This window comes from Lissotriton helveticus, chromosome 5_1 (assembly GCF_964261635.1).
Source record: "Lissotriton helveticus chromosome 5_1, aLisHel1.1, whole genome shotgun sequence".
Taxonomy (NCBI): domain Eukaryota; kingdom Metazoa; phylum Chordata; class Amphibia; order Caudata; family Salamandridae; genus Lissotriton; species Lissotriton helveticus.
The window spans coordinates 404,005,106-404,017,211 of NC_136065.1; the positions used below are offsets into that span (position 1 = coordinate 404,005,106).

General features: G+C 50.0%; 1 protein-coding gene across 1 annotated transcript in view; it reads right to left on the reverse strand.

Annotated features, from left to right (window-relative positions):
- The window catches only part of RNF207 (ring finger protein 207), a 664,007-nt gene that overhangs the window by 593,266 nt on the left and 58,635 nt on the right, over positions 1 to 12,106 (reverse strand). Inside the window, exon 2 of the mRNA XM_078642621.1 lies at positions 9,484 to 9,674. Within this exon, the coding sequence (XP_078498747.1) occupies positions 9,484 to 9,674 (191 nt within the window). The remainder of the gene's footprint in view (positions 1 to 9,483; positions 9,675 to 12,106) is intronic.

Consider the following 12,106-nt stretch of genomic DNA (forward strand, 5'->3'; position numbering starts at 1 on the left):
TGTGTTTGCATTCGTGTCAAAGTAGGTGTCTATAGTGTCAGATAGGGAGGAACGGAAGACTGTGTCTTCAAGTAAGTCGGGGGGCAGTCTCCAAGCCGGGATAGGAGGTAGCAGCTTGCCCCACTGCCAGGCGAGCTCAACGGGGTTGTGATCGGACAGGGTTTTCCCCATGTGTTGGGTTTGGACAATGGAGGTCGCCAGGGAGCGGGAACAGAAGATATGATCAATTCTGGTATGAAGCTGGTGAGGCGGGGAGAAAAAGGTATATTCCCTCTCCTGTGGGTGTGTGCTGCGCCATGCGTCCGCCAAATCCCAGCCCTCAGCCCAGCGTGTCAGGGCGCCCGCCTGTTTCCTGCTTTCAGTGGCCAATAGGGGGGGGTGAGACCTATCTAATGTAAGATCGAGCACAGCATTGAAATCCCCGCCAATGATCCACCGATGGTCAGCCCAAGCAGCAAGTACCCCATTTAAAGTGAGCAGAAATTCCGACTGGCCTGCGTTCGGTGAATACACACAACCTAATACAATGGCATCCCCATCTAGTAAACCCCTCACAAATACATAACGCCCCTCCTTATCAATCATTTGTTCTATCGCCTTGAAGGGGACAGAGTTGCGAAGCCAGATTGCCGCCCCCCTGGAAAACGCAGAATAGGAGGTGGCAAAGAGCTGTCCGCGCCACTTTTTGCGCATTTTCACGTTTTCAGCATTATTCAAATGTGTCTCTTGCAAACAAGCTATCTGCATCCCTCTACGGTTAAGTTGTGCTAAAATCCTGTGGCGTTTGTGTACCGAGCCCAATCCCCTTACATTCCAGGTGCACAAATTATAGGCATTAAGCGGTCCCATAACCATTTGTGTGTGGTGGTAGAGCGGAGCTCATGAGTGACCATGACAGGTTCGCCGAGGTAGTAAGTGAGAGTGCCCCATGAACATATATCCCCTTAACTAAAGGGTCCCCAGGCCAACGGGCTCGGGAGCCAAACAAGGGTGCCCAACGTGGGCACAAGTCTATGTGTTCCATATTCAGAGCGGGGGGAGTAGGCCTCCGGTGACTGTCACTTTACAGCCCGCTCTGGCTTGGTAGCCCTTGATATAGTGTGCCCTTCAGCAACCCACCAGTCATGAGAAAAGGGGGGGGGTCGGCCATACGTTACCACCCGGAGAGGGCCAATCGTGCCGCCAATCAAAACTCCGCTGCCATCTGGGCTGTGACCTTTGGGAGCAGTTGCAGACTGTCCACCGACCCGGAAACTCCAGTGTGGGTGCCGGTGGTGACGGTGACCCCATCCTCGGCCGCCATCGCGTTGTGCGCGGCAAGGGCCTCCTCTGTCAGCTGCAGCCCTGAGGAATGACCCGTTGCCCGGTCCCTCGTGGTCTGCGCTGTCGCCGGCGACCCCTGGGAGGGGGGGGTCCGGCTGGCGTTGGAGGTGGTGCCCCTCCGGTCTGGCGGTTTCCTCTGTCTGTCGCCTCCAGCGTCGGCAAATGGGTCCCGCGAAGCCGGTGGTGTAAGCGAAACCTCCATCCATTCCTCTGCCTCCTCTGGCGAGTCAAAGAAGTGGGATTTGTTGCCATGCAGGATCTTGAGTCGTGCGGGGAACAGGAGCGCATACTTCATGTCTCTCTCCCGCAGTTTGCGCTTCACACCCATGAAGGTGGATCTGGCTCGCTGGACCGTGGGCGTGAAATCGGGATATATAGAGACGGTCTTGTCTTCATAGCGTATTGGCGCCTTCTCTCGAGCCGCCCTCAGCACAGTGTCACGATCTTTGTAGTGGAGAAGGCGCGCAATCAGAGGACGGGGGGGTGCTCCCGGAGGCGGGGGTCTCGACGGCATCCTGTGTGCCCGTTCCACACTGTACAGGGCTGTAAGATCCTCTGGGCCCACCATTTTTCGTAGCCAATCTTCCACGAATTGGGTGGGGTTCTTCTCCTCGCTCCGTTCCGGAATGCCCAGGATGCGGACGTTGTTACGGCGGGCACGTCCTTCCGCATCGTCCACCCTGTCCCATAGCTGTTTGAGTTGTTTCTCCACGCCCTCCAGCTTTGCAGAGTGTTCCGTCTGTTGGGGGATGAGGTCGTTCAGCGCAATTTTCTGTTCTGAGACTCGCTCCGCCAATTTGTTATGATCCGCTCGGAGCAGGGAGAGTCCCGTCGCCATGTTGTCCATACGTGTTTCCAGTGCTTCACGAGTGGCGCGTATTTCGTTGAGAATAAGGTCCAGCTTGGCGTCTTGCGATCCCATCCCTGTCGGCGGGATAATGTCCACGTTAGAGGAGGCCAGTGGGTCCTCTGAGCCCGTGGACTGCGCGTCCGTCGGAGCACCCCGGCCCTGGGTCTTGCCTTTATTTCTGCCCATCGATCTGGTGTGCAGGGTGGCGCTATAAGAGGCGCACTCTCCGGTCCGGAGGGTGGTCACGCCGCTCCCCAAGTTAGCGAGAGGGAAACAAGAAGCAGCAGGGTCCCAGCGCAACGAAGGGCAATGGCGCCGCAGGAATGATAGCGCCCCTGGCGGGTGTGTCGTTGCCCCGCGGAGGGCCCCGCTCTCTGCCACTGTCTTGACTCCAGCAAGGTGCCGGGGGGGGGGTCTCGGTCTGAAGGTAGGGAAGTCACAGCAGAGGTCGGGAGGACGGTAGGCACCCCTTGCCCGGTCTAGTAGCGGGGGTCACGTGGACTGCGGTCCGCACGCAGATCGCCGTGTGGTCGAACTCTGTGGAGGTGCCCGGGGGTCCCCGCCTTGTCGACGAGCGCAGGGGCCGTGAGCGGGCGTCTCAAGTGTCTACGGTGCCTCTGCCCTCTGGTCTACGCAGCACACGCCAGACAGTGCGGGGCGCCGTGCCAGTCTCTCGGGGAATCCGGGGCCCAAAGGGAAGAAGGCAGGTGTGTGGCTCATGCAGCCGTCCTGGGCTCCCAACGCCAGTGGTTGTCCCCGTGCACCCCCGGCCCCACTTGCCTTGCCAATGTTCGTGTCCGTGCGAGTGCCTCCTCGCAGTGCAGGCGGGCGGCGAGATGGTTCAGGTGCCTCCCGCGGTCTCGGGCGGCCGCCCGGCAGAGTAGGTCCGTCAGGGGACCTCAGCGCCAGTGGGGAGGTATCAGGGTAATATAAGGGGGCGGATGCCCGCCGACGTCCACGGTCCAGCCAGCCGAGTCTGAGGCTCGCTCCGGCGCGGGTCTCTCGCACAGGGCGCCGGCAGCCGCGCGGTCTGTCGGCCAATCGAGGCCGTGGCTCGCCACGTTGCATCAGGCCCCAGCAGGCTCTCCAGTTCCCAGAGTTCTCCGGCAATGTCCGAGGGGGGCGGCTTTCCGTTGCTGCACGCCGCTCACCTCCCGAGGCTCCGGGCGCAATCACTAGGTGGGTCGCACTTCGGGTAGGCAGGATATTATGCTGGTATCGAGGGCTTAGGACGGAGCTCCGCAACTACACGTCCGCCATGGTCGGCTCTTGGCCACGCCCCATCCAATATGAAAAACATTTGCAATTTTGTTTTCAGTGTATTATTGATTCTGAGATGATTTAAAGAAATGCACTTGTTTAAATCCATATTCAACCTATGTTGGATCATATTGTCCTGACATTTACATGTCTAGTTTCTCCATTGCAAAAGTCCACTCCAGCATAACGTTGAGCCAATGTTCCATTTTAGTCCTAATTTGAACTCTATTCTCTCAACTATCAAACAATTCAGCATAACAAACCACCATCTAATCTTCCATCGTTTAGCTGTGGAATTAGTACATTTTTAAGGATCTATAATCACTTCCTAGTATGCCTGTATTTTTGGGCATCTTGGACCGTGGTAAATGAAAAAAAAATCTAAGATATGCTAATGGTCATATGGGATATTTAAGTATTTCAGGGATCATGTATGTTTTGTGCATGTAGTAGAGTTCCCAAATATTTGTGCATGTGGGAGACCACTGTCCCACTGTCAATTGTTCCTGGCAGTCAGCATTCCATTAGAATTTGGCATCATTTCAATCTTAGCTGTATCATCTCGAAGTTGTCCGTCATAGGGGCTCATTAAGATCGCGGATTTCCGGCATCCTCCAGGCCGGGGCCGGCGGAAGCCACCGCCGGCCCGGAGGATCCGGGAAAACTGCCGCGGATGCTTTAAAGACCCACCGCCAAATTAGGATGGCTGGTGGGTCTTTGAATCTGTCCGCCGCTTTTCCGCCGCGGTCGCCTTCCGACCGTGGCGGAAAAGCCTTAACATGGCTGGCGGTGTCTATCAGACACCGCCATTATTTACAACAAGGGGTGGTGATGGACAGAGTCTCTGAATTAAGCAGAGTACTCTCACCCAGTCAAGAGATCAGGGCTAGATCCAACACCGTTTTTTAGCTCATTGCACCATCCCAGTTTCAGAACCTGGCTGTATGCAAATTAGTCTGTCCCTGGCCCAGTGCATCATGGGAACAGGGCAGACCAGACTACAAAAGCCAATTCTTACACTGGGAAGGAAACAAGCTTACGGGGACCGGTTTCTGCCATTTCAGGCGTCTTCGGCCCGGCTTGCTTGAATCCTGATGGTGCAATGAGCAAGGGACTCACATCTGAGTATACCCTTCCACGCTTAGGGTGGACAAAATTATTTACAACAAGGGGTGGTGATGGACAGAGTCTCTGAATTAAGCAGAGTACTCTCACCCAGTCAAGAGATCAGGGCTAGATCCAACACCGTTTTTTAGCTCATTGCACCATCCCAGTTTCAGAACCTGGCTGTATGCAAATTAGTCTGTCCCTGGCCCAGTGCATCATGGGAACAGGGCAGACCAGACTACAAAAGCCAATTCTTACACTGGGAAGGAAACAAGCTTCCAGGGACCGGTTTCTGCCATTTCAGGCGTCTTCGGCCCAGCTTGCTTGAATCCTGATGGTGCAATGAGCAAGGGTCACACATCTGAGTATACCCTTCCACGCTTAGGGTGGACAAAATTATTTACAACAAGGGGTGGTGATGGACAGAGTCTCTGAATTAAGCAGAGTACTCTCACCCAGTCAAGAGATCAGGGCTAGATCCAACACCGTTTTTTAGCTCATTGCACCATCCCAGTTTCAGAACCTGGCTGTATGCAAATTAGTCTGTCCCTGGCCCAGTGCATCATGGGAACAGGGCAGACCAGACTACAAAAGCCAATTCTTACACTGGGAAGGAAACAAGCTTCCGGGGACCGGTTTCTGCCATTTCAGGCGTCTTCGGCCCGGCTTGCTTGAATCCTGATGGTGCAATGAGCAAGGGACTCACATCTGAGTATACCCTTCCACGCTTAGGGTGGACAAAATTATTTACAACAAGGGGTGGTGATGGACAGAGTCTCTGAATTAAGCAGAGTACTCTCACCCAGTCAAGAGATCAGGGCTAGATCCAACACCGTTTTTTAGCTCATTGCACCATCCCAGTTTCAGAACCTGGCTGTATGCAAATTAGTCTGTCCCTGGCCCAGTGCATCATGGGAACAGGGCAGACCAGATTACAAAAGCCAATTCTTACACTGGGAAGGAAACAAGCTTCCGGGGACCGGTTTCTGCCATTTCAGGCGTCTTCGGACCGGCTTGCTTGAATCCTGATGGTGCAATGAGCAAGGGACTCACATCTTAGTATACCCTTCCACGCTTAGGGTGGACAAAATTATTTACAACAAGGGGTGGTGATGGACAGAGTCTCTGAATTAAGCAGAGTACTCTCACCCAGTCAAGAGATCAGGGCTAGATCCAACACCGTTTTTTAGCTCATTGCACCATCCCAGTTTCAGAACCTGGCTGTATGCAAATTAGTCTGTCCCTGGCCCAGTGCATCATGGGAACAGGGCAGACCAGACTACAAAAGCCAATTCTTACACTGGGAAGGACACAAGCTTCCGGGGACCGGTTTCTGCCATTTCAGGCGTCTTCGGCCCGGCTTGCTTGAATCCTGATGGTGCAATGAGCAAGGGACTCACATCTGAGTATACCCTTCCACGCTTAGGGTGGACAAAATTATTTACAACAAGGGGTGGTGATGGACAGAGTCTCTGAATTAAGCAGAGTACTCTCACCCAGTCAAGAGATCAGGGCTAGATCCAACACCGTTTTTTAGCTCATTGCACCATCCCAGTTTCAGAACCTGGCTGTATGCAAATTAGTCTGTCCCTGGCCCAGTGCATCATGGGAACAGGGCAGACCAGACTACAAAAGCCAATTCTTACACTGGGAAGGAAACAAGCTTCCGGGGACCGGTTTCTGCCATTTCAGGCGTCTTCGGCCCGGCTTGCTTGAATCCTGATGGTGCAATGAGCAAGGGACTCACATCTGAGTATACCCTTCCACGCTTAGGGTGGACAAAATTATTTACAACAAGGGGTGGTGATGGACAGAGTCTCTGAATTAAGCAGAGTACTCTCACCCAGTCAAGAGATCAGGGCTAGATCCAACACCGTTTTTTAGCTCATTGCACCATCCCAGTTTCAGAACCTGGCTGTATGCAAATTAGTCTGTCCCTGGCCCAGTGCATCATGGGAACAGGGCAGACCAGACTACAAAAGCCAATTCTTACACTGGGAAGGAAACAAGCTTCCGGGGACCGGTTTCTGCCATTTCAGGCGTCTTCGGCCCGGCTTGCTTGAATCCTGATGGTGCAATGAGCAAGGGACTCACATCTGAGTATACCCGTCCCTTGCTCATTGCACCATCAGGATTCAAGCAAGCCGGGCCGAAGACGGCTGTAATGGCAGAAACCGGTCCCCGGAAGCTTGTTTCCTTCCCAGTGTAAGAATTGGCTTTTGTAGTTTGGTTTGCCCTGTTCCCATCATGCACTGGGACAGGAACAGACTAATTTGCATACAGCCAGGTTCTGAAACTGGGATGGTGCAATGAGCTAAAAAACGGTGTTGGATCTAGCCCTGATCTTTTGACTGGGTGAGAGTATTCTGCTTAATTCAGAGACTCTGTCCCTCACCACCCCTTGTTGTATTATTTTTGTCCACCCTAAGCGTGGAAGGGTATACTCAGACATGAGTCCCTTGCTCATTGCACCATCAGAATTCAAGCAAGCCGGGCTGAAGATGGCTGTAATGCCAGAAACCGGTCCCCGGAAGCTTGTTTCCTTCCCAGTGTAAGAATTGGCTTTTGTAGTTTGGTTTGCCCTTTTCCCATCATGCACTGGGACAGGAACAGACTAATTTGCATACAGCCAGGTTCTGAAACTGGGATGGTGCAATGAGCTAAAAAACGGTGTTGGATCTAGCCCTGATCTTTTGACTGGGTGAGAGTATTCTGCTTAATTCAGAGACTCTGTCCCTCACCACCCCTTGTTGTAAATATTTTTGTCCACCCTAAGCGTGGAAGGGTATACTCAGACATGAGTCCCTTGCTCATTGCACCATCAGGATTCAAGCAAGCCGGGCCGAAGACGGCTGTAATGCCAGAAACCGGTCCCCGGAAGCTTGTTTCCTTCCCAGTGTAAGAATTGGCTTTTGTAGTTTGGTTTACCCTGTTCCCATCATGCACTGGGACAGGAACAGACTAATTTGCATACAGCCTGGTTCTGAAACTGGGATGGTGCAATGAGCTAAAAAACGGTGTTGGATCTAGCCCTGATCTTTTGACTGGGTGAGAGTATTCTGCTTAATTCAGAGACTCTGTCCCTCACCACCCCTTGTTGTAAATATTTTTGTCCACCCTAAGCGTGGAAGGGTATACTCAGACATGAGTCCCTTGCTCATTGCACCATCAGGATTCAAGCAAGCCGGGCCGAAGACGGCTGTACTGCCAGAAACCGGTCCCCGGAAGCTTGTTTCCTTCCCAGTGTAAGAATTGGCTTTTGTAGTTTGGTTTGCCCTGTTCCCATCATGCACTGGGACAGGAACAGACTAATTTGCATACAGCCAGGTTCTGAAACTGGGATGGTGCAATGAGCTAAAAAACGGTGTTGGATCTAGCCCTGATCTTTTGACTGGGTGAGAGTATTCTGCTTAATTCAGAGACTCTGTCCCTCACCACCCCTTGTTGTAAATATTTTTGTCCACCCTAAGCGTGGAAGGGTATACTCAGACATGAGTCCCTTGCTCATTGCACCATCAGGATTCAAGCAAGCCGGGCCGAAGACGGCTGTAAAGCCAGAAACCGGTCCCCGGAAGCTTGTTTCCTTCCCAGTGTAAGAATTGGCTTTTGTAGTTTGGTTTGCCCTGTTCCCATCATGCACTGGGACAGGAACAGACTAATTTGCATACAGCCAGGTTCTGAAACTGGGATGGTGCAATGAGCTAAAAAACGGTGTTGGATCTAGCCCTGATCTTTTGACTGGGTGAGAGTATTCTGCTTAATTCAGAGACTCTGTCCCTCACCACCCCTTGTTGTAAATATTTTTGTCCACCCTAAGCGTGGAAGGGTATACTCAGACATGAGTCCCTTGCTCATTGCACCATCAGGATTCAAGCAAGCCGGGACGAAGACGGCTGTAATGCCAGAAACCGGTCCCCGGAAGCTTGTTTCCTTCCCAGTGTAAGAATTGGCTTTTGTAGTTTGGTTTGCCTTGTTCCCATCATGCACTGGGACAGGAACAGACTAATTTGCATACAGCCAGGTTCTGAAACTGGGATGGTGCAATGAGCTAAAAAACGGTGTTGGATCTAGCCCTGATCTTTTGACTGGGTGAGAGTATTCTGCTTAATTCAGAGACTCTGTCCCTCACCACCCCTTGTTGTAAATATATCAGACACCGCCAGCCATATTATGATGGAGTAAAAAGTATGCTTTTCCACGGCGGCTTTTCCGCCGTGGAAAAGCATACGGACCTTCACTTCGGGGCCCGTTGTGGGCCCCCTGGGTAAAGGGGGGGTGGGAGGTGCACATGGGGGTACCTATGGTACCCCCCTGCATTTGCGTGAACAAAGCGGCAGGCACCGCGCGGTGCTTGCCGCTTTGTGCACTCAAATGCCGTGCATGCATTTTTAACATTGCGGCGGGTGCAGCTTGAAGCTGCACCCGCCGCAATGTTAAAAATAGAGGATGTGACCGCCACCCTGGCGGTCACATCCTAATCTGTATGGAGGGACCGCCGCTGCCCCTGCGGACGGTCCCTCCTACTCTATGGTGGAGGACGGACTCAGGTCCGTCCGCCATCATAATCGGCCCCATAGTGTCCATCAGTCATTTTTAAACTTGAAACCTAAGCCTCTATCATTTTGTGCTATCTATAACATTCTTAGATTGTATATTACAGAAATTGTTACAATGTGAAAAATGAAATGTTGCATCATTGTTTCATACAAAAATGTAGATTTGAATTTGTGAAAAATCTTCTTCATAGATAAATGTTATCTTGGCCATTTGAATGATCATAAAAAAACACATAAAATACTTATACCAAGAAATATGAATTGATTGACACCAAAATTACAGTAGATGTGAAAGTATTGAATTAAAAACTCCCAGTAAATGGAATGCATGGAATCACTCATCGCTTGACATTGAAAATGTTAATTATTGTGTGGTAAATATCTTACCCACAGAGAGGACAATTTAGGCGGCTCTCCACTGCACGGCCACGCAAACAGTTTGCACAGAAGTTGTGGTAACAGTCCAGGAGACAGGGATGTTCATATTGTTCGTGGCACAAAAAGCAAACTAGTGGGTGGCAGTTAGCATTATCCAAGTCATGTAAATTTTCCAGTGCTGAAAAGATCCCTCCAGACATCTGTGATAGAAGACACAATGTTTAGCAAAATCAGTACTAACTAATATTTGGAGATGCTAATTATGACAAAATCAATCATGATTCCCTTAAATACTCTCACAAACCCTCATTCTGAATGGTGCAGCAGTGGGCACAGTAATATTGCTTGGAAAATACTGCCACTACAGTGTGGATTTCTCCACAGTGAACATTACTTTAACTTTATGAGTTCCACAGGTTGAAATGATGGTTAGGACCCTATCACATGTACTTTAGGAATACCGCATTGGTATTCATCATCCATACTGAACAATACCACATGTATAAGAATCTGGGAATAGCACTGTATTACAAATATTCCCATGAGGACCCATGACAAATGGGGAATTACTACAAGATTTGGGACTACTGCACCAGATTCCTACATTAATTAATTATTTACTTCCCATTTTCACCCAAAGATCTCACCATGTTATAACTTGCAAAACATCTCTGGGGGCAATTGCAGAACAAGGGGGATTCACGCTCAATTTGGGCCCACCCATTGGCAGCCTTAAAGCAGTGATAATGCATGTATCCCCTGTTCCAACCTGCAAAACGTGTAAACAGGCTTTAAGTGTGGCAGGTCCTGCCTAGTCTCAAATATTGGTCAGGTGTGACACTGTGTAAAGCACAAGATTTTAGTTTGCATTGTATAGTGATTCCGTTAATTACTTATCCATGTTTCTTGAAAAGGGTCCCTAATTAAGCAACTTTTGTCACACCCCTTTTAGAGAATCCCCACCTCTTTAATCCCACTTAAATCACTGCTTATATTTTTTTATTTTTGGCTCCTGCACAACATTGAAATTTGTGAGGGGGAAACAGCTGGGTCAGTGTGAAAGTGGCACATTGCTTGTACTAATGCTCGTGAAGAGGGAGAGGGTGGTATTAATGTAATCTATGACAGCATTTCCTTACTCAGAACCAAACAGTAAGAGGTATAACAGTTTTAATGTTGTACTTCTCAGGTACATAGATGCATCAGTATTATGGACAGGAAACCTTACCCATATATTGTAGCATGCGCTGTCATTAGTAACAAATCCACACCTTGAGGTTGTTTGTCTGGTTGGGCACAACCTTGTCATTTTATATACGTATACCTGAATACATATCATTATTGTCATAGTTATATTAAGTATGACAAATTAGTCAATATGAAAAATATGTTGGCAATAAGAAAGGGGTTCACAATACATGATCAAAAATGACTAATATGGGTCTAAAGTGATGTTTGCATACACAATTATAATACCAAATATGTTTCCGTAAAAAAATGGTGCCAAATGCTACAGTATGAAAGGGACTGGGAGTGACTTTTTACAGTCCCCTTTGTCACGAAGGGTCCAAATTGTATCATAACTGCAAAATTGCGAAACTGCAGAAAAATAACTCCTCGATTCTTCTGCAAGAAGGCTAGATGATTGAAGTCTGGTGGGGCTCAACTGAAGCTCTGTATGTGATTGGGACATATGAGAGGTACACTGTTTGTTCCCTTTGAGAGCTCATGGGATGTTTTCATTGAAATCTGTACTCTTTGTCCCTAACTTATATATCTACTCGTTTCCTGCCCAGTAACAGTTTTCAAATGGTGATAAACATTCCAGACAGTTCTTCTGTAACAACCCACTAGATGTCAGGTTCAGTATGTCCTGCATCCAAGAAGTTGTTTGTTACATTAGTGGACAATTTTTTACATCTAATGTTGCTTTTGTGTTTGCAGAAAAGTATACACACTTTTGAGTGGTCATCACAATAAATATTAACACAGAAGGGCAGGTGATCTTATATAATACATTGCTGAAATTACCGTTGGTATGGTTCATCAGCATCCATAGTTTGCTCTTTTCTAAATCAACTGTTTTTTGTGGGTTTTGTTAGAGTAGGAGCGCTCCTCTGAGGCTCCCGGGTTAGGGACTGCCTGCTCGTTCTTTTTCCCTTATTTACTCCACCATTTATCCCCATTGTACGAACAATCCAACGCCTTTATCACCAGACGGTGATCACATCGTGGCTTACCTAGCGGAGATGACGCGACACCCGAGCAGAGCGACTGCAGAGCCACTTCTTCACCGGGCCCATGCCCTGCCGCCACGTGGAGAGAGGCGCCGGTCCTGACCCAGCGCTGAATGGTCGCCCAAACTGGAAAGAGATGCTCAGGTCACTCTGGGCTCTCGGCAAGGACTCCGGAGGAAACGCGGGGCCTGAGACCGGGCTCTGACAACAAGGGACACTGGGGACTGCAGAATAACAATGCCTGACCCCAAAATGGCTGTCGCGCGGTCAGCGGCCCACAGATAACACCCCTGCCTCACGAGTACGTCCGGAGGGGAGATCACCGCTCGTCAATGAAGGTAAAGTGCTGCATCGGGGGAATTGGACCAGCAACCAAGGGCAGGCAGACACGGAAA